This window comes from Aethina tumida, chromosome 1 (genome assembly GCF_024364675.1).
Source record: "Aethina tumida isolate Nest 87 chromosome 1, icAetTumi1.1, whole genome shotgun sequence".
NCBI lineage: Eukaryota > Metazoa > Arthropoda > Insecta > Coleoptera > Nitidulidae > Aethina > Aethina tumida.
In genome coordinates, this window is record NC_065435.1 from 50972327 (window position 1) to 50994510 (window position 22184).

The 22184-nt window shown below is 31.7% G+C and overlaps 3 protein-coding genes across 5 annotated transcripts; 2 read left to right on the forward strand and 1 right to left on the reverse strand.

The window, feature by feature from the left end:
• The first annotated feature begins 546 nt into the window (after positions 1-546).
• LOC109606047 (DNA repair protein RAD51 homolog 1) lies at positions 547-3649 on the forward strand. Its single transcript, XM_020022620.2, has 5 exons — positions 547-701; positions 756-1103; positions 1155-1363; positions 1414-1543; positions 3266-3649. The coding sequence occupies exons 1-5, from the start codon at positions 624-626 to the stop codon at positions 3509-3511; spliced, it is 1011 nt and encodes a 336-aa protein (XP_019878179.1). The 5' UTR covers positions 547-623; the 3' UTR covers positions 3512-3649.
• A 955-nt stretch (positions 3650-4604) lies between these two features.
• Positions 4605-9696, reverse strand: LOC109606046 (peroxisomal multifunctional enzyme type 2). Of its 2 annotated transcripts, XM_049961503.1 has the most exons (11): positions 9576-9696; positions 9320-9521; positions 9109-9261; positions 8734-9050; positions 8115-8430; positions 7771-8058; positions 7518-7712; positions 7287-7441; positions 7110-7227; positions 5298-5489; positions 4605-5038 (listed from the first exon to the last, which is right to left on the reverse strand). In XM_049961503.1, the coding sequence occupies exons 2-11, from the start codon at positions 9510-9512 to the stop codon at positions 4824-4826; spliced, it is 2142 nt and encodes a 713-aa protein (XP_049817460.1). In that variant the 5' UTR covers positions 9513-9521; positions 9576-9696; the 3' UTR covers positions 4605-4823. The 2 variants fall into 2 exon arrangements, with proteins under 2 accessions (XP_049817460.1, XP_019878178.1); XM_020022619.2 differs by lacking the exons at positions 7110-7227; positions 7287-7441; positions 7518-7712; ... (4 more) ...; positions 9320-9521; positions 9576-9696 and adding an exon at positions 5714-5862.
• A 923-nt stretch (positions 9697-10619) lies between these two features.
• Positions 10620-13907, forward strand: LOC109606045 (maternal protein exuperantia-1). Of its 2 annotated transcripts, none has more exons than XM_049961507.1 (4): positions 10620-10736; positions 11150-11936; positions 12489-12677; positions 13196-13907. In XM_049961507.1, exons 2-4 carry the CDS (start codon positions 11166-11168, stop codon positions 13463-13465), a joined length of 1230 nt encoding a protein of 409 aa, XP_049817464.1. In that variant the 5' UTR covers positions 10620-10736; positions 11150-11165; the 3' UTR covers positions 13466-13907. The 2 variants fall into 2 exon arrangements, with proteins under 2 accessions (XP_049817464.1, XP_049817463.1); XM_049961506.1 differs by lacking the exon at positions 10620-10736 and adding an exon at positions 10835-10994.
• Positions 13908-22184: the final 8277 nt, after the last annotated feature.

Consider the following 22184-nt stretch of genomic DNA (forward strand, 5'->3'; position numbering starts at 1 on the left):
TTGACTACTGTAGTGTTTAGTAACAGTTGAATATTGTAGTGTGCTGTGGCTTGGATTCTGGTAAGGAAATAAATCTGAAAAATTAACAATTTAAATAAAATTAATGCATAATGAAAGGTAAAGAAATGAATCATGAGTTCTGAATAATAAGTGGATATAAATGTCGATTTGAAATATTGATAAACAATTTAGAGATTCGATTATTTGAAACAAGTTATGGTCCCGAATGTTACCGACAAATTAGTTGCAAATATATCAAAATATAATCTATTTTAATCATTGTTTAATAAAATCATAATTAATAGTCTACACTTGAAAGTTAATAAGCAAAAAATATATTTAGATATTTCGTTCTTAGACAAATACTTCTTTAGCTCAATTGAAATTATGTTTATGAATAAAACCACCAAAAATATGTATACTTATTGAAATATTATTTAAATTAAACTACGCTTAATAAATTGACAACGCTGCTCTTGTAATTGCAACACTGCAACTCTGTGTTGGCTACACTGATAAAAAAATATTTTCACCAGAATTAAATTTTGGCGGTGACACTTGTGGAACCTCAACACGAAGTGTCGTAGTGTTGTCCAGTCAATATTTGAATCTCAAAAAGAACGATGAGTCTCAGCGAAGCATCAGCTGCAACTGTTGTGGAAGAAGACGATTGTGGACCTCAGTCCATCAAAAAACTTGAGGTACTAATCAAAATGTCTGTTAGCTCGGACGGAAAGTACTACTTCTGTTTTTAGGGCAATGGAATCTCTGCTGGGGATATTAAGAAATTGGAAGAAGCTGGTTTTCATACCATTGAGTCGATTGCATTCACCCCAAAAAAAAACTTGGTGTCCATTAAAGGAATGTCCGAGGCAAAAGTAGAAAAGCTTCTGGCTGAATCCTTCAAATTGGTGCCAATGGGATTCACCACCGCTACAGAGTTTCACATGAAAAGATCTGAAATTATCCAGTTGACAACTGGTTCCACTGAATTAGATAAGTTATTAGGTGGAGGAATTGAAACAGGATCCATCACAGAGATCTTTGGCGAGTTCCGTACTGGCAAAACTCAAATATGTCACACCCTTGCTGTTACTTGCCAAGTAAGAACTTGTTAACATTATTACAATTTCCCTGTCATGTATTATTTTCAGCTTCCAATTGAAAGAGGTGGTGGAGAAGGAAAATGCATGTATATTGATACAGAAAACACCTTTAGACCAGAAAGACTTTTAGCTGTAGCCGAAAGATTTCAAATGAATCCTGAGGATGTCCTCAACAATGTCTGCTTTGGCAGAGCTTATAACTCTGACCATCAGACTAAATTATTAATGAATGCCCCTGCAATGTTTACAGAATCTAGGTGAATAACTTGTAAATGTCCAAGGCATATGTCTAATTAGTATATTTCAGATATGCCCTATTAGTAGTGGACAGTGCAACAGCCTTGTATCGTACTGATTATTCTGGTAGAGCTGAATTAGCTGACAGACAGAAGCATCTTGCCAGATTTCTAAGAATGCTACTGAGACTGGCTGATGAGGTAAACTTATTTTTAACTTTCTTTTGAAAATAATATGGATTCATATTAAGAGGTATAATAATCATTGTCATTGAAATATTCCAATTATTTTAAATTTAAACTAATGTAAGATCAAATCAAGGGATTTGTAATATTTGAGACTTACTCTTTACTTTATCCTATTAAATAACTTAATACTCCATTTCATTCAAAGACATTTCTGAACTACATTGCACATCTTTTGATGTAATAAATTTGATTTACAACAAATAAGTGTTGATGTGTAATCTTCTACATAAATTATACAAAATTCCAACAATAACAGAACTTTAAAGTAAGTAATAAAACTAATAGCACCAAATTCTTTGGAATATCAATAAGACAAAATTAATTAAAACAAAATAATATTAACCATTACAGTTTTTCAATCTGTACTTAGTTGTTCCCTGCAGTATGAACAGCTTACACTTTCTTGATATACTCAAAATTAGTTTTAAAATTCTTCTCTAGAAGCATTAGCAAGCTCCTCCTACTTTCGGAACCAGTGGTTTGGAGTGTAATTGTTCTTTGAAGTGTGTTCAATTGTATTGCATTCTGGGGGTCACTGTACCGGGTGATGTCTTGATTTGCCAACAACAATTTTATCCATATACGGCATATACGGTTATCGTTGGCCTATGCACAGTGAGCAGCCCATTGCTATCTCTCTTCTGACTCTTAAGACCAGATCATGCAACTTTCTTCTCATGGTAGACAGACTTATAGTGATTCTAACGTCTGTACGAAGTCTGTATATAGAGAATGTGTGATTTCGTCTAGCAGAAATAATAATGAAACGGCCCTGTCTTCTGGTCACAGCTCGTTGTTCACCATCACCATGTCATATTCTGGCATGGCACTTTGTGAAACATAAATTTGGGTTATTTGTTGTTGACTCAGATTGCTATGTCCCCAAATTTCAATTACAGCGGCAAAATCTTTCTTTGACATATTTTACAGTACTAAACAACAGATAAAATAGAAATGAACATAAACTGTGTTCAGATCCACAAAATGCGTTTTTTGGAAATAAAAATTTTACAAGAAATTAAGTATTATTTATTTATGTATATGTTTATTAAAAATATGAATATAAAATAAATATTCAAATAATACTACTGGTCAAAATAAAACCTATTGAAAATATTTTTAAATCTCTTCAATCTAGGAAATTCAAATTATCCAGTTCAAAAGACTTACAGTGCATCTTTTCTTATGAGCCTAGTATATCCTTTTTAAACTTGTTAAAAACTAAAATAGTTACAATTAGATTTAGTAATAACATTACTATATTCACTATATAAATGCAAGAATTCAGTTAAAAGGAATTTTACTGAGTTAAAAACGAATTTTGCTGTTATTGTTTCAAAAGAATTACAAAAGAACATATCTACGACTGAATAGGCTCTGCAATTATGAAATCATTCAGAACCATAATTAAATTTCTGTAATTTTTTGATAAAAAACGAAAGTGACCAAATATTTAATCAATGTGCGGACTAGTTAAACGTAAATACAACTTTAAATAATGGGGTTTACATATATTATGGCAAAGTCTAACTTATTTAAAATAATTAGTATATAGATTAGTTCTGTAGATGATGAAATAGTGTACAGAATATGTGAAATGTGTGAAATGTCATATTTTAAATTTATAACTCTGATATACAATATGTAACATCATTATATATTTTTTATTTTTAGTTTGGAGTGGCAGTGGTGATTACCAACCAAGTAGTGGCCCAAGTAGATGGAGCCGCCATGTTCAATGCCGACCCCAAAAAGCCAATCGGTGGTCACGTCATGGCTCACTCTTCAACTACAAGACTTTATTTGAGAAAAGGCCGTGGCGAAACACGTATGTGCAAGATATATGACTCTCCTTGTTTGCCAGAGTCAGAGGCTATGTTCGCAATCAATCCTGATGGCGTTGGTGATGCCAAGGAGTAACTTTGAATTTCTTTTATATGTTATTATTGTTTTAGTTATATAATGAATATCGTTAAATTGTACGTAAGCAACACCAATGTTGTAAAGAATTATTTTTGTATGTCCGTTAATTTATATTAAAGTAATTAATCATTTCTATTATGGAAAAAAATAAATTATTTTAATCTATTGAAAATTAATTTATAATAATTAAACCAGCTTGGTAAGGTAGTATTTAAAATAGTAGATGGAACACTTCATTCCCTGCAATTAAAAACATTTAATTGGGTAGGTGAATATTTTCACACAGACGTATTTATTGATGCAAAAATACAGTACATTAGAATACATTAGAAGTTGAATTTTTTTATTATTTAAATTGTTTTAAAGATGAATCTTCACCGACATCGTCTTCTACGATTTCTTTGGACGTGGCGGCATCTTCAGTTGTTCTGAAACTTCAAATAATATTATTATATTTTATTTTGGGCATTTTAAGAAAATTAATTGACATAAATCATCCGAAAATCTGCTTAAAATTGATTTCTCCTTACCTTAATGCGGGTCTATCATATTAAATACATTTATTATTTATGTTGTATATTAATCTTAATACATCCAGGCATATAGCTTGTCCAGAAACTCCCCTGCCAAATGAATATCTCAGGTTTTATATTTTTTTGCCGTTTCTAATGCCAGATTCAGTAGTAGTACTACTTACCTTCAAAACACTGATTTTGTGTCAAATTCTTATAATGTGTCTTCTACTAAAGATATTGATTAGTTTGTCGCAATTCAACATGTTAATAACAAAGCATCTTTATTAATTTTTTTATAACAAATCAGTTTGCGTCAAAGCCTCTAGCCGTTCTAAATCTGGTATTAAAGTCGTTGATGGTTAAAATATTGCACATTTTAAAGGCTTATATACTCCTTTGGAAGCAATTTTTTTTGTACAAGTAAAGCCTTTATTTATAAAATACAATACTCACTTGGAAAAAGTGTTTTAGGACATTAGTTAACATTAACATTAAAGCTTGCAATATCTTAATATTTATTTTAAACCTCAAACATGCTCATTTAGGTGTGGAAGAATGAAAGAATAAACAGAAAATAAAATTATAATTTTATTTAAAAACAGTTCAATAGCTTTACAAAGACATGAAATAAAATGTGTAAACATCTAACAATCACTCCTTTTCCGTGTATAAAAATAACAAGTCACCATCTATATTTAAACATATAAAAATATAAATGCCGTAGAAAACATAATTTGTGAATAAAAGTGATAAACACAAAAATACCATAGAGGTTTAAGGAAATACTAAAATATTTACAGTTTAGGAGCGTTAGTTTTGAGCAATGGTGCCAATTTTTGGGCCAACATGATGTTGCCAGTGACCTTAAGTTTTCCCTTCATAAAAGCAGTTTGGGGATTTAGTTTGCCTTCTGCCAATAACATGAAGTCTTCATCTGAAATGGTCAAAGTGGTGTTCGGTTTTCCTTCTGGGGCGCCACCATACACTTTAGCATTTTTCAAGTCCATGGCTAAAAAAATAATTAATTAAAATATTGGAATTATAGTAGTGTTCGTTTTTAGCCACTTCAGAAGTAATAGTGAAAAATGAATATCAAATTGTAATTCAAAAGGATATTATGACATTTCTAATTATTGTAGTAGGAATCTAAGTTTTAAAATCATTTAGTTTCTATGGATGTTGAACTGATCCTATCAGTTCAAAGGTAAAACAAAAACTACTTATGTATTATGGAAACACTTGTAAGTTATGTACAAATTTTTACTTACTCCATTGCTTGACTTGTTTGCCATCCTTCGTGATGTTGTAAAGGAACACACCCCCAACAGACTTAGCCTTGTTGGGATCCTGTTTCACTTGGTCAATGATGAATTCGAAAACTGCATCACTTTTTAGGTTGGAGGCCGACAATTTGTTAGCAAGGGGTTGCATGTTTACTGCTTTTAGGTCTATGTAAGCTCCTGTAACAAACCAGCAAATGTAACATATAAATTTGTAAAAGTCATTCACAGTTCATGTTCATATTTGTTTGAAATTAAATCAGTTATTACGTTTTAATTCAACAACATCGGTAAAATTAATTTGAGGTTAAGTAGATGGGCGTTGCGGTTTTTAACTGTATATTTGGATTGTTTATATTGAGAACACGTTAAATTATTGGAACTGAAAGTCGGAGTGTACTTACCGCTTCAATAAATAAAACTGTACTAAACAGTTACAAGATTAACTATAAATAATAATACGACAAATTAGAACTTTGGCCTAGCCTGATATTAGACGGATGCTCGCGCACCTTAGACAAGAGGTACCAAAGTTTAATACATAATACAAAAGTTCAAGTGCTTTTTTTAGTTTTATCACCACGATAATGTTCAAATTAAAATAACAACAAATTTAATTTAAATTTTTATGAAAAACATCAGCCTAGAACTAGAATGTAGTTTATTTAAATGTTCAATGCCCCGAAATTTTTGAACCAAAATTTATTCATATCCGCTCAGAAACAATCGTTTTGCTGACTCATTACATAATTAATAAATTGACTCTTACTCTGACATTGTAATTAGAAAAATTTAATTAATAGTTTTTAGAAGTTAGGTGCCACTGCTTAAAATCAATCGAACTGATAAGCCTGCTAAAAAAATGTAAACAAGTACATCATCAAACAAATCTATTATTAAACTCTCATTGTGCGCAATCAAAATAAACTATACTAAAAATTGTAAAGGTCAAGATAATATTCCAAAATCGTTGTATACTTGTTTGTGTATATTTATTGTGATAACTTGTTTTAGAAAATAAAGCAGTTTAAAAATCAAGGCCAATTTTAATAAATATTTAATGTTGAAAAGTGAAGATAATAAATTATTTATGATGACACAATATTCATTATTAATCAATTTTGATACACTGTGATCCTTTTCCAAGAGATTTAATAAAATATCATCAGATGTTCCAATGCACTTTTTACATCTGCTTTCATAACTATTACATAAGTCAATGTCTTATTAAAAAATATCATCCACTTATGTAGTAAATATTTATAAACAGTTTTATAAGTTAAGTGATTATTTTAGATGAGATTTTGATCATCTGAATCGATCATCACGTGGCAAAATTGTTTGTCACGTTATCGAGTATCATTGAGATGTAATCATAGACAAAAGATACATTTTTAGTATGTAACAGTAAGATTATTGTTAATCTTTATATGGAATTAAATAAATGAATAATATAATAATTTAAAAAGCAACTGTATCAGTTTATAAACAAATTTAAAGAAAATTATACGAATTAATTAGGTATAAAATACACTAAAAGAACGTTATAATATGTAAATAATTAAAAAAAACATAATGTACTATTTTAGTTTTTTGTTTAAAATTGTATACATACAATAATTAACATAATATATAAATTTTAACGAATCTTGTTAATGTTTATGGTACACTCAAATTGTTGTTATGTGAATAATGACAACAATCATATCATGAAACACTGGCCAATTATGTGCAATAATTGATAACTTATCATAATCCATTTACAATAACATGATAATCAAACGGAATTTAATATCTTACCTGTAATAACTGGAGTGTTTGTCTCAACAACAACCGTTTCAAAGTGTATTCTGTTGTTTTCTCTCCACATATCAACCCTTAGAGTTTGTCCAGGCACAACAGGCTTAACAAACCTGACCTATAACAATATATTTGTATGAATAAATATTCATAAAATTCAAAATAAATGCAACTTACTTTACAAGCTTTGAATAGACTTGTATCATTATTAGCAAAAGCTCTTAGCACCAATCTCACAGAGAAGCCCAAGGTGCACAAACCATGCAGAATTGGTTTGTCATATCCACTGACTGCAGCCATATTAGGATCAATATGCAAAGGATTTGTATCTCCTATGAACAAATGACAATTTCCATGTAGACAATTAGTAATAGAATTAGAATATTAGTAATATTTTGAATTCCTTACCAGACAATCTAAACATCGCAGCCTGATCAACGGATGTTTTCTGCGATACGGACACGTCAGGGTTCCTGTTGGGTTTAGTTTGGCACGGAATAATTTTGGTGCCATTTCTTGGACCGCCAAAGTTGCCAGCTCTTACGGCAAATGTGACCGTTTGATTCACCAGAACCAACTCACCGGATTCCGTAAACGTTTCAACTAAACATAAACGTTATAAAATTAATACCATAACGCCCGACTTACGGCAAAAACTTACTTCTGCTAACAATCACGGCACCGGATCCTTTATCCAAAACTTCTTCTAGCGAAACCTTGGAGTGGAGGACTCCTTCAGAAGGCAGCTGACCTACAACTTCAATGTATTGTTCCCCATGTAAAATATTTTGAAGGCCGATTTCCTTGCCGGGCACTGCCTGAGTACTGGTAGGTGACATCATAACTGCCATAAGTGCAGGTTGTACAAAGAATGATGGCAAAGTTGAAAAATCCTCGTGATTTTCGTACAAGTATTTCAATTCATCAGCAACTGCCGTGGAAGCGCCAACTGCAACAATAAACTCCGTCCTCAATGCTCTGAACAGTCTGAAAATGTAGACTTACCTCCAAGAGCATAAATGATGGCATCCTTGCTGTTGTACGAGAATTGATTTGATGCAGCTTCTTCTGGATTACCCAAACGTTCCAAGCTGGAAACGAGAGCGGCGGTGGCTTCCTGAATGGAATTCAAACGCTCTGCTTGAGAAATGTCGGTGATTTTATCCCAACAATCGCGGACATTCTCAATTGTTACATTGTCGGTAATTTTGGTTCTTAGAAGGTTTCCTGGTGCCCTTACAATGGTGCATTTTCCGGCCCATCCGGCGGCTGACTCTATTATTGCACCGTTTTCCTCGCAGCTTTCATGACACAAATATGCCTGATAAATTACAATAATGTAACTTCTATATATTGTATATAGTATATAATATTGAGATATTTTTTCCATATTTATCTTGGCGAAACTTTTCTTTGCCATTTAAGTATTTCTTCAGTGGAACTTAATAAAAAATAAATATATAAATGGGAACTTCAATGTAAATGATTGAAATATAGCAAATGTCAAAAGGTGTCAAAATATGTATAAAATTAACAATGTTTTTCTTGAATAAACTAATAAATTTCCTTAGAACAAACCCAAGGTAGGTAGAATTGTTTTTATAAGTTTTATATTATTACTTACTACAACAGGAGCAATTAATTCAGGCTTCAATTCAGCATACAAATCAGGTGGTAGAATGTCTTCAGTCAATCTACTTGCAGCAGTTGGAACAATCACATTGCAATGAATATTATTACGACCACCTTCAATTGCAATTGTGCTTGCTAAACCCACCAAACCCATTTTTGCGGCAGAGTAATTGGCCTGTCCGAAATTTCCATACAGCCCAGAGTTTGAAGAAGTCATAACCACTCTTCCATAGCCTTGCTTTTTGAATATAGGAAAAGCTGCTTGGGTTGTTTTGAAACTGCCTTTTAGATGGACATTATGTACCAAATCTGTAAGTTTATAAAAATTTACATGAAAATGTTTCTAGAAAACTCCTGTTAAAATTACCCCAATCTTGGTCAGAAATCCTTGCAAAACTTTTATCACGAAGAATTCCAGCATTGTTTACCAAAACATCTATTCTACCAAAATTATCTAAGGCAGTTTTTATAACTTTATCACCATCCACAACTGAGTTGTAATCAGCCACAGCAGTTCCTCCTGTAACAAAAAATATTGAAATCAGTAACAAATTGTAAAATAAAAGAGTACATCATACCATTCTTCCTGATTTCCTCAACAACTGTATCAGCTGCTTTCGATGAACTTCCATCTCCATGTCTTCCACCCCCCAAATCATTTACAACAACTTTGGCCCCTCTGGAAGCAAATAGCAGGGCATAGGCTCTACCTAGACCTGCCCCAGCTCCAGTTACCACAACAACTCTTCCGTCGAATCTTAAATCACCCATTTCTGCACCCTAATTGAAGCGAATTAATAGATTATACTTGATTGTGTTGTTTTATGTGTGTACCGACAATTGAACGTTGACCCGAGAAAGTGTACCGTCATTAACAAAGGTTAAGGAAACATACACTATATCAACAACAGCTGATTGTGAAAGTTGTCCATAGACAACCAACAAACCATAAAATATTTTTGATAATTGGTTGCAGCTTATAAAATATAAATATTATACAATTAACAACTAAAGTCCAAAGTACCTTTCCAAATTTAATTTAAATTTTTATTTTATATATTTCATTAACAATTAATAGATTTAAATTTATTAATGGGTTAAAAAAATGTTTCGACACAAATTTATTTATTTTTTGCACAGACAACTCTGCTGTATTTCTTTTTTAAATAAATTTGTTTCATTTCAAAATATATTAAATTTAATAATAGAGTTTTTATTTAGATTTTTTAATTATTTATTTATTTATCATTATTCATGTTTAAATTTGGTGATCTATAGGTGGCCCAGAGATTATAGTCTGGGAAATTACTTCTCGACTTCAAAATCCAAAAGCAAAGTTTCTTTGCCAGGGGTTAACTAGCAATACGTTCAACATCTTTTTTAAAAAGATCTTCTTTTTCGTTCAGAAAACTGTAGGAATTTGAAATATTAATATTACGTTTGATTGGATTTTGTTTTTCCCAGGCTGTGACACTTCGTGGTCCGTTTTAGATGGGTCACCCTGTATTTTTATAATGTCGTGTATATATTTTAGAGTCACCTTGTACATACTCTCCAAGAAGCGCCATCTGTGTTTAATATTACAAACCACTATGAATTAGTTTTCGAGAATTGTTTATTTAATTTGATTACTTATGATAATTATTTTATTAGTGTTTTATCAGTGAAGTAGCAACAAAAAAAGTTTTTTATTTGTACAAAATTTTACCATATGAGCAAATCTGCACGTATCTATTATTATTTAAAATATGATTTTATCAAAGTTTACTATCTAGTTTGCGCTGATAACAGTTATAGAAGGTTCTAGAAAACATATATTTGCCAACATTACAACAAGAAATGCTTATTTAGCAAAAGTTTTATCGAGGAAAATACGACCCTTCGAATAATAAATAATCTAGACATTCATGAGCTTGTTTGTAGTTGATTATTAGTAACGAGGGAAAAGAAAAACAATCATTCAGTTTTGATCAGTCATTCCTGCGTGACGGATTGGTGAGTGTGTTTTTTTATTTTGGTCATTTAAAATGCCCGCATAAGATTTTGACGTATTTTCCCGTGTGCTCGCGTCGATACAAAAGAATCCCCACCCACGGCCGATCACACGTGCAAAATGCATTTTCTATTTCTACTTTAAGCAGGAATTATTCAATTAGCTGCTTTATAAGTCGAAAGGTGTAGTTGGAGGAATAATTTCTAGTCCTTAGCCTCATTGACAGATAGATTTATTTATCCAGAAACAATTATTTTGTGGTAAGAACTACTTGTTCAATAACTCGAATAGTTTAGATTAGAAAAAGTTTGGGCGGGGCGAAAAAATCACATTAACTTACATTTTACGCCACGTGTTTAGTGTTTAGACATTTTTCAGTGATTAACTCCTTACAAAACCTGTCTCTTTGTTATAGATATATAGAATTAAAGATGGTACAAAACGATAGTTCAAATTCGGGTGACGAGAGTGCTCCTGCGTTCATTAATCCCGCAAAAGGCATCGAAAGTGGAAATTACTGTTTGATCGGATGGAGCATAGACACTACCGGAAGACGACTCATCGACGAAATATGCCAGATCGCTGCATACACCCCCAAAAGCCAATTCTCCCAATACATCATGCCCCATGCCGACTTAAACCCAATATTCAGCCAGAAACACAACATTCGGATTATTAACACAGTGCGCTTTAGGCGCTTAAAAGATATGAAGACCAACCAATATGTTAAGACCAAGAGTGAATTGTCCGCTCTACAAGACTTCCTACAATGGCTCGAAGAAGCTAAAGGTGACAGTGATGGGGTCATCCTAGTCTATCACGAGTTCAGAAAGGCATCACCTGGCATGCTTCTCGAGGCACTCAGAAGACGTAACATGCTTGAGCAATTCAACAATTTAGTCAAGGGCTTTGCAAATAGCTTTAACATTGCTCAAGCTAAATGTGCAAACACCACAAAATCATTCAGTCTACGGGTCATGTCCAAAGTATTATTAAATAAGGAAGATGAAGTGTACAGCAGTGCTGTTGACCGTGCCAGGGCTTCATATCAAATCGCTGAACATCTGGCCCAAAGTGAGAGACAGGAACTAGAAGGAAAAGGGGACGGAGACAACACTGACATGATGCCCCTCCTCATTAATTTAGTTTGCCCTTACACCAACTCCATATCTGCAGAGGAAGAAGAAATTACAGCCTTCAAGGTAAGATAATTTTTTCACAGTAAAAAATGTTCATAAAAAATACAATTTTAAAATTATATGGTTTGCTTTGTCAGAAATTTCAGAAAAATTTATATGTAACATTTATATTTATCTATGACTTATTACAGTGTATAGAATCATTTTAATCAAAATTAAAATCACTCAATTATGCTCTTATCAATTCAAGTTTATATTGGCTAAATTCAGTTAATATGTTATAAATTAATTAGAAAACATTTTTTAAATTTTTTCCAAATTGTAAAAATTCAAGGTCACCTAAAAAGTTTGGAATTGCATACAACAATTAATTTTTTCAAAGTTATAAAAAAAGTGTACTGTGCAATTTTCGTATTATTTTATCCAATTCTATATATTTAATAAATCAATCTAAAAGATTTATTTAAACTACAAAAACTAAATTTGTAGTATTTATTTAGTAGAATTCTAATTTAAGAAACAATATCTTTAATAACTGAACATCAAACCAAAAATGTGTTGTACTTCATTCACTGCTTTTCCCTATTTAATAATATTATTTTAATAATATTTCAGCTGTTGTTGGAAGTGCAGAATACCTACAGACCTGTGTTTGGTGCCTTATTGAAAGCTAGCAGAATTGAAAGACAGAAAGCCAGCCACTTGAGAAGGCTGTTGGCTATGAATAACATCAGCTATGACAAATCCAAGGAAGCATATGAAAAGGATGCAAAAGAAGGTTTAGAGAAACTGATTAAGAATGAGGTATGTACTTGTTTTTAGTTCCACATGTACTTGTAACAGACGTTAATTCATGTGTGATATTGAACTTCATCCATCATATTAGTCATTACCTATTTTCAATTCAACTATTTTTCTTACATAAAAACATTACATGTTATTTATGTTTTGATTCAAAACAAGTTTTTTAATAAAGTCCGCTACTCATTTAATATGCAAATCATTTAATTCAAATTTGTCATTTGGCATTTGAATTAATATATGAATAACTGGTTTAATACAGAAGTAAGTAGTTTCAAATAAAGGACGGATATATTAATTTTTACAACATTTCTTATAACTAGGTAGTTAAAAGTTTCACATGTTTCTTAAATTTTAATGGGTAATTAATAGATTTGTATTTTGGAATGCTGCCAAACTTTCAAAATACAGCTATTAGTAACTTTAAGTAACCTAAAATACATAAATTTGTAATCTAAATGACTTTCAAATCACAATATTTAAACAATTAAACTCTAGATTAATTGCCTTTTCTTTTTCAGATTGCTAATGCCAAAGAAAATGAGATACAGGATCTGTTAGAAATTTTGGATTGTTACTTTGACCCAGACAAGAAGCCAATCCAGCCAAAGGCGAGGCCCACCTACAACAACAACAACAATCGGGGTCCGCGCAGGAGGTCGTTCAACAAACCAAAGACTTCGATTTCAGAATCAAGCCCAGAAAATCCGGAGACTTCGCCGGGAACGAACCAAGAAGAGGTTTCCGCCTCCACTGTGGAGATAAAGACGGAACCTGTGGAAGCTCATTAGTGCCTTTTTTCCTTGTTGATAACCAGGTGTTGTCCTTCGCCTTTTACGTTACTGGGCTGCTACGGCCGTTCTTATGCCGTCAGGATTGCGCCGTTTGTTTAACTAAAAGGTGAGGGATGGTTCAGTTGTAAATAACACACTTTCGTTGGCTTTATTAATCAATAAATGTTGACTCTTCGTTTTGCAGAATTTATTTTTATTTAATTTTTAATAACGAAAGTTGTGGATATCTGATAATGACATATAAAAATATTGATATAATATTTAATGTTATATAGTTGCATTTTTTAAGAGAGGTTTTTTTATGTTTTAATCGATTCGTCTTCGATTTTTTTTATTTTGTGATAATAGGTGAATTTAGTAACAATGTAGAGTATTTTTGTTACATACATACCTGTTATTTATTAATGAGTTTAATAAAGTTTATTATATTAACAATAAACCAACTTTTATTTACTCTGTTTTCCCCTTAATTGTAGAAAGAAGTCTACTTCAATAATACCCCATTCATAAAATTGTATTAAATCAAAAAAATATATCTTGCTTGTCTAAAAATTATATATTTAATTATTAAAAACTTAAATATGCAATAAACTATTCTTGATATCTTAATTGATGCGTAGTTTAAAGCTGATGAATAGACCAGAGTTTAATTTGCTTTTCTTATCAGTCTATATTTATGATAAATAAATATTTGAATTATAATTTAACCAGTTGCTCAAACCCTTTACTAATGTACACTGGGTTGCCTAGTGTTGCGTCATGAATTATTTAAATTGCAGTGACTAGGAAAGTATTTTGAAAACTACTTCATCATTTTGTTGTTTATTTAATAGTCTTTCATTTCAACAATTAATGAAATGAAATATTTAATATTGTATGTAACACGTTTAAAATGACTATAAAATTGTATAGGAAATAAATTGATACAAATAAAAACATCAAATTAAGTAAAACAATTCGTTAAAAGAGTTTAATAAAAGTGTAATTGATATATATGAATGAATAAAGATAAATGTCACGTAGTTGATATGATTATTCAATTAATAAAAGCTGTTATTAACAGTATAATAATCGGTTACATAAACGCAAATAAAAACCAAACGATATAATCAAAAACTCATTACCTGCTAATAAAATGCTTTGCAATATTTCATTAAATTAACTTCCAACAAATAAAGTGAGAATTAATGAATGAAATGAATTATAATTATTAAAACCAAACAAATCCATTATCCATTGATTAAGTGAATTAGGCTGCGCAAAAATTCTACCTGTTGAGTTTTTATTCGTCGTTAATTGGTGTTTAATGCTGGATTAAACGGAAAGCGAGAATGTGATATTTATTTGACGGTTACAATTAGTAACCAAATAATAAAATGAACAAAAATTAGACACTTATTGTTTTATTGTTTTCGTATCTCTAATTCATACGGTTTTATGTATGTGTATAAAATACAAAATATATTAAATATTTAAATACAAAATACGTAATGTTTGAGTAGAACGGTGGTTTAGATAAATCTATTAAAACCGAGATACTAGAGTACATTATAAATATCCTTATGTGTATCTGATAAACTATAATGGTGGACATTGTTACTTGTACTTCTTTTTGATTATTTCATGCTTAAAATTCTTCACGAAGCAACCCCCGTCATTCATGTGCACATCTGGATCCGGTATATTACGCATATATCAAACAATTTGCTTATACATATGTATGTGTTTGTATAAAAGGTATAAAAGGAACAAACAGACAACCGTATTCAGTTTTCCCCTCCCGTGGAAAAAAATACGCCGCGATAAATTGTGAATCTACGGTCGCAACCTGTTTGAACACGGTATCGTTGCCGGTAATCTCCTTTCATCTTGCCCCGATGTCGCCGAGGAATTTTATTATTAATACTGTTATGATAACGAAGATTTTTTTAAAGTGTAATAAGATACTTGCCGGTCATATGGATAAATCTTATATTTTTACTATCAAGACAAATATACATATGTCGTAGACGTATACTATCACTGCTAGACTAGTGTCCTGTACGTATACAAGTATGTAATAATAAAATTAATGAATTATGCAGAAGCGAACAAATATTTTTCGACTACTTATTATTCGAAATAATATGTTAAAAATGAATAGCTACAAAGAAAGATATGTTTGGTAGAGAATGAATATTAAATTATTTTGATTCAGAAGAGCTTTGTCATTTCTTGTTATCATTATATTTTTTATGACTAAAACATATTCCTAAATGGTTTATTAGTGTGCTTAATTTTATTTCTATTTAAAGTTTTGACAATTTAATCGTTTTGAGGTAGTCGTTTTCCACTAAAACTCCGTTTTGATTACATTTTGCTGTACGAAAACTTTTCTGTTATTATTATGGCTGAAAATTGTTCTGGGCAATCAATGTCTGCCAGTCATAATAACAATAGACTGTGGATATATAATTTCACTTTCAAATTCAATGATTTATTTACTTACAAATACATAGTAGTCCTATATTTTTAAATATTTTATATTTATGTGAAAAAATGCTTTGAATAAGCAGCACCGAAAAAAGAGGAACTTACATTTGTTATAGATCTAACTGGTGCTTATTTGTAGATCTCAAAATCATCTTTTAAGAATAAGTTCTACATTAAAAACATTTTATATTTATAATATGAAGTGTTGTTTCTTAATAGTACCATCAACCTACGCCCACCTACCTTCTCTATCATTGAGTGCCATTTCACAAACGTCATAAGATTGGCATGCAAAACTCTACTGAACAAGTGCATTTAACGCCGTAGTACCAGTGTACCTTCACGGTGTTATATACAAATAGCAGGTATGGGTGATTACCCATCAGTTGCAGGTGTTCAGCAGGATGCATTAGACTCTGTACAGCTGGAGTTACGGAGCAGTCCGAATTCGTCGGCACTGCTACGACCCTTCGTACCGGTAGCCCACTACTTGGACACAAGTTTCCGTTTGACGCGGCTCGCACATTTGAATGGCAATGTGGCCCAGTTTATGCATCTGTCCATTCCAAATAACATAATCAGCCAATCTGTTCGGTGATGTACTTCAAACATGGTGGCTTGGGCTTGGTCCAGGCGATGGGCAAAGTAACATACATCAACTGAACTATTTATACGACATTGACCTAATCAAGTGCGACAACATATTAAGGGTGTTGAATGTTGAAATATATGACTAAGAAAGAATCTGATAAGATGATTCCTTTTATGACACGAGGTTTATGGCGTTGGAAGCTAATGTTTGGATGACCTGTGATCAGGCAGAATAAACTCCTGGTGCAAAGTAGAAGATGTTACTAAAAATGAATACATCTTTCTGGGCAATACATTCAGTAATATACTAGTGCTCTCAATGGCTAGATCAACTAGAATTTTTGGTTCCTCAATAAACTGTTCGATTTTTTAAAGCGTATAGGTAAGGTTTGCTATTTCATAATTTCAATATTTCCTCTATTAAAATGGTTCTATAAGTATCGTTAAAGTTGGCAACAAATTAGAAGGTTACTGACGGATGGAGTTATTGCACCTACTGGGTATTTGACGTACTATGATGAAATTATTTAATTTTGGTCAGAGTTATGAACTGAGTCAAAAAGAACAATAATTGGAGAATTTCCAATATCATTTCATTCGTTCAGACAAGTTTTGTGAAACGTCGCATCGTTATAAAATTCTGTTGGATAACTAACATCTGAAGAAGAACGAGTTTCGTTTATTTTAAAAATCAATTATTTGGTTGGTTCTGCATGGTATTTTATTGACGGTGAGTCTATTATTTTTATTTCGTGTAAATTGTACTTCTTAATTATGCTAGTACAATAGATGATTGCTAACAATAAGATCAGTAAGCTGTAGCAACTTGCTATGGAAATGCAATGTTGTACTTCAGTGGCCACGACCTGATCGGACCTGTTTTACTTACACCGATATTTTTATTCAGTTTACCATTTATTGGATGTAGCGCTTATAAAATGACCCTATGTCTCTGACTGAATAATCAGTCTTAATACTTTGAAGTACTGCAACTATGGTTATACAAATTTTATTGGATCTTTTGTTGTGCATTGGAGTATCAACAATTCAACTTTCATTTATTTTCAAAATCGATTGTATGGTGTTTTGTTGAAGGTGAGTCACAATAGTTTCTTCTATAATTGTTTCGTGTAAATCATACTTGTTAATTATGCTAGTGGGTCTTGAAAAACAATAGATGGTTGCTAACAATAATATCAGTAAGCTGTAATAAGTTGTTATGGAGATGTTATTTTTCAGTTACAACAATTTGTTCCAGCTATTCGGACGTGTTGTACATGCTCCGATTATTTTATACAGTTTACTAATTATTATTGAAAGTATCCATTATAAAATTATCCCATATCCTGACTCAATAATAGTTACCCAAGAAGAACCAAACTTAAAGATTACCACCAACAATTGAAGAAGAGCAAGTTTCATTTTTCAAAAGTGGTTGGTTCTGTTGAAGGTGAGTCTCAATAGTTTCTTTTATAATTGTTTCGTATAAATCATACTTGTTAATTATGCTAGTAGGTCTTGAAAAACAATAGATGGTTGCTAACAATAATATCAGTAAGCTGTAGTAAGTTGTTATGGAGATGTTATTTTTCAGTTACAACAATTTGTTCCAGCTATTCGGACGTGTTGTACATGCTCCGATTATTTTATACAGTTTACTAATTATTATTGAAAGTATCCATTATAAAATTATCCCATATCCTGACTCAATAATAGTTACCCAAGGAGAACCAAACTTAAAGATTACCACCAACAATTGAAGAAGAGCAAGTTTCATTTTTTAAAAGTGGTTGGTTCTGTTGAAGGTGAGTCTCAATAGTTTCTTTTATAATTGTTTCGTATAAATCATACTTGTTAATTATGCTAGTGGGTCTTGAAAAACAATAGATGGTTGCTAACAATAATATCAGTAAGCTGTAGTAAGTTGTTATGGAGATGTCATTTTTCAGTTACAACAATTTGTTCCAGCCATTCGGACGTGTTGTACATGCTCCGATTATTTTATGCAGTTTACTAATTATTGAAAGTATCCATTATAAAATTATCCCATATCCTGACTCAATAATAGTTATCCAAGAAGAGCCCAACATAAAGATTACCACCAACAATTGAAGATTAAGTTTCACTTTTTAAAATTGGTTAGTTCTGTTCAAGGTGAGTCTCAATAGTTTCTTTTATAATTGTTTTGTATAAATCATACTTGTTAATTATGCTAGTGGGTCTTGAAAAACAATAGATGGTTGCTAACAACAATATCAGTAAGCTGTAGTAAGTTGTTATGGAGATGTTATTTCTTAGTTACAACAATTTGTACCAGCTATTCGGACGTGTTATACATGCTCCGATTATTTTATACAGTTTACTAATTATTATTGAAAGTATCCATTATAAAATTATCCCATATCCTGACTCAATAATAGTTACCCAAGGAGAACCAAACTTAAAGGTTACCACAAACAATTGAAGAAGAGCAAGTTTCATTTTTCAAAAGTGGTTGGTTCTGTTGAAGGTGAGTCTCAATAGTTTCTTTTATAATTGTTTCGTATAAATCATACTTGTTAATTATGCTAGTGGGTCTTGAAAAATAATAGATGGCTGCTAATAATAATATCAGTAAGCTGTAGTAAGTTGTTATGGAGATGTCATTTTTCAGTTACAACAATTTGTTCCAGCTATTCGGACGTGTTTGTTGTACATGCTCCGATTATTTTATATAGTTTACTAATTATTATTGAAAGTATCCATTATAAAATTATCCCATATCCAACATAAAGATTACCACCAACAATTGAAGAAGATCAAGTTTCACTTTTTAAAAGTGGTTGGTTCTGTTCAAGGTGAGTCTCAATAGTTTCTTTTATAATTGTTTTGTATAAATCATACTTGTTAATTATGCTAGCGGGTCTTGAAAAACAATAGATGGTTGCTAACAACAATATCAGTAAGCTGTAGTAAGTTGCTATGGAGATGTCATTTTTCAGTTACAACAATTTGTTCCAGCTATTCGGACGTCTTGTACATACTCCGATTATTTTATACAGTTTACTAATTATTATTGAAAGTATCCATTATAAAATTATCCCATATCCTAATTCAATAATAGTTACCCAAGAAGAGTTCAACATAAAGATTACCACCAACAAGAAGAGCAAGTTTCACTTTTTAAAAGTGGTTGGTTCTGTTGAAGGTGAGTCTCAATAGTTTCTTTTATAATTGTTTCGTATAAATCATACTTGTTAATTATGCTAGTGGGTCTTGAAAAACAATAGATGGTTGCTAACAACAATATCAGTAGGCTGTAGTAAGTTGTTAGGGAGATGTCATTTTTCAGTTACAACAATTTGTACCAGCTATTCGGACGTGTTGTACATGCTCCGATTATTTTATACAGTTTACTAATTATTATTGAAAGTATCCATTATAAAATTATCCCATATCCTGACTCACTAATAGTTACCCAAGGAGAACCAAACTTAAAGATTACCACCAACAATTGAAGAAGAGCAAGTTTCATTTTTCAAAAGTGGTTGGTTCTGTTGAAGGTGAGTCTCAATAGTTTCTTTTATAATTGTTTCGTATAAATCATACTTGTTAATTATGCTAGTGGGTCTTGAAAAACAATAGATGGTTGCTAACAATAATACCAGTAAGCTGTAGTAAGTTGTTATGGAGATGTTATTTTTCAGTTACAACAATTTGTTCCAGCTATTCAGACGTGTTGTACATGCTCCGATTATTTTATACAGTTTACTAATTATTATTGAAAGTGTCCATTATAAAATTATCCCATATCCTGACTCAATAATAGTTACCCAAGGAGAACCAAACTTAAAGATTACCACCAACAATTGAAGAAGAGCAAGTTTCATTTTTTAAAAGTGGTTGGTTCTGTTGAAGGTGAGTCTCAATCCTAGTGGGTCTAGAAAAACAATAGATGGTTGATAATAATAATAGTATCAGTAAGTTGTAGTAACTTGCTATGGTGATGCATTGTTGTTTTTCAGTAGCCACTATTTTTATAAAGTTTAGTAATTATTATTGGAAGTATCCATTAAAAAATTATTCCATCTATGACTGAATAGTCAGTAAGCAAAGAAGAGCCATACTTAAAGTATTTCCAAACTGGTTGTGGTAAGTTTTAGTAGTATTGGTTAGTCACTATGGTAGTAGCTTTTTCATTTAATGCGATACCTTCAGTAATTTGACTTAAAAATTTTAATTGTTACAAATTACACTAGTTGGTCATGGAACACGATTGATAGTTGCCATGGAAATGTTATTTTTTAATGGCGACGATTCAGTTCATTCGTTCAGACGTGTTTAGTAAAACGTGCCCCTTTGAAGTACTGCAACTATCGTTAAAAAAATTCTATTGGAACATTTGTTGTGCATTGAATTACCAACAATTGAGTAAGAGCAAGTTTCGTTTATTTTCAAAATTGATTGTTTGATTGGTTATGCATAGCAGTAAGCTGAAGTGACTTACTATAGAGATGCAATGTTGTTTTTCAGTTCCATATCGGACGTGTTTTGCATACTCCGATATTTTTACATAGTTTACTAATTATTATTGGAAGAATCCATTATAAATTTATTCTATCTCTGACTCAATAATCAGTAACCCAAGAAGAGCCAAACTTAAAGATTACCAACAATTGAAGAACAAGTTGTATTTATTTCATTGAAGGTGAGTCTCAATAGTTTCTTTTATAATTGTTTCGTGTAAATCGTATTTGTTAATAATACTAGTGAAACTTGAATAACAATAGATGGTTGCTAACAATAATATTAGTAAGCTGTAGCAACTTGCTATGGAGTTGCATTGTTTTTCAGTAGTAACGATTTGTTTCACCTGTTTGGTGGATTCAGTTTACTAATTATTATTGGAAGTACCCATTATAATAATAATGAATAATCAGTAAACCAAGAAGAGCCAAACTTAAGGATTACCAACAATTGAGAACTGTGAACTCTCATAAAGGTAGGTTCTATTAATATTCTATGGCCACTACTTTTTTCTTTTTGTCAACAATATTTTAATGTTAACATGACATTTTTTTTTCGTGGGATTTGCTCCTTGTTAGATGGTAATTTTTAAAACTAAACCAAAATACTAATGTTAAGAAAAAATTTATTGGGTGACTTTTTGGATAACTCAAGAATCTTCAACAGTAATAATGTCATAGGAATAGTCTGTTAAGAATATGTTCACCATAGAGAATTTTAAATTGTTTCAGAAGCAACCAGTCGCATAAGTGAGCATTGTGATAGCAAGAGTTCACGCCGCAACGACCATTATGATAGCAAAAGTTCACGCCGCAGCGACCATTGTGATAGGGAGTTCTCACTGCAGCATCCATCGGGATGAAGCTCCACTTGTAAACCGTAAGTTGAATTTATAATTAACACACGTTTAGAGTTTTTTTTGTATCTTATTAATATTAAAAAAGTATTACGAGAATTCCTACTGTTTAAATTTAACGTGCCGCCACTGATATTGTCCCCGTCGTAGTCGGTGTTCCGGTTGGAATGGTCGGACGGACGGACAATGCACCGGGGGGACTCTGTAGGTATTCAAGATATATTGTCGAAATTAGGACCCCCGCAATGCACATCGCCGCCACAGGTTCCACTCTCATTTAGATGAGTTTAT

Excerpts from the sequence above, each read along its gene's own strand:
- LOC109606046 (XM_049961503.1), bottom strand. The coding sequence starts at position 9,512 with ATGGGTGATTTAAGATTCGACGGAAGAGTTGTTGTGGTAACTGGAGCT. Across the intron at positions 8,431-8,733 it reads AATTAATTGCTCCTGTTGTA|GCATATTTGTGTCATGAAAG; the intron begins GTAAGTAATAAT and ends GTAATTTATCAG. Across the intron at positions 7,228-7,286 it reads GTCTATTCAAAGCTTGTAAA|GTCAGGTTTGTTAAGCCTGT; the intron begins GTAAGTTGCATT and ends ATATTGTTATAG.
- LOC109606045 (XM_049961507.1), top strand. The coding sequence starts at position 11,166 with ATGGTACAAAACGATAGTTCAAATTCGGGTGACGAGAGTGCTCCTGCG. Across the intron at positions 11,937-12,488 it reads AAGAAATTACAGCCTTCAAG|CTGTTGTTGGAAGTGCAGAA; the intron begins GTAAGATAATTT and ends ATAATATTTCAG. Across the intron at positions 12,678-13,195 it reads AGAAACTGATTAAGAATGAG|ATTGCTAATGCCAAAGAAAA; the intron begins GTATGTACTTGT and ends TTTCTTTTTCAG.
- LOC109606047 (XM_020022620.2), top strand. The coding sequence starts at position 624 with ATGAGTCTCAGCGAAGCATCAGCTGCAACTGTTGTGGAAGAAGACGAT. Across the intron at positions 1,104-1,154 it reads CCCTTGCTGTTACTTGCCAA|CTTCCAATTGAAAGAGGTGG; the intron begins GTAAGAACTTGT and ends TATTATTTTCAG. Across the intron at positions 1,544-3,265 it reads TACTGAGACTGGCTGATGAG|TTTGGAGTGGCAGTGGTGAT; the intron begins GTAAACTTATTT and ends TTTTATTTTTAG.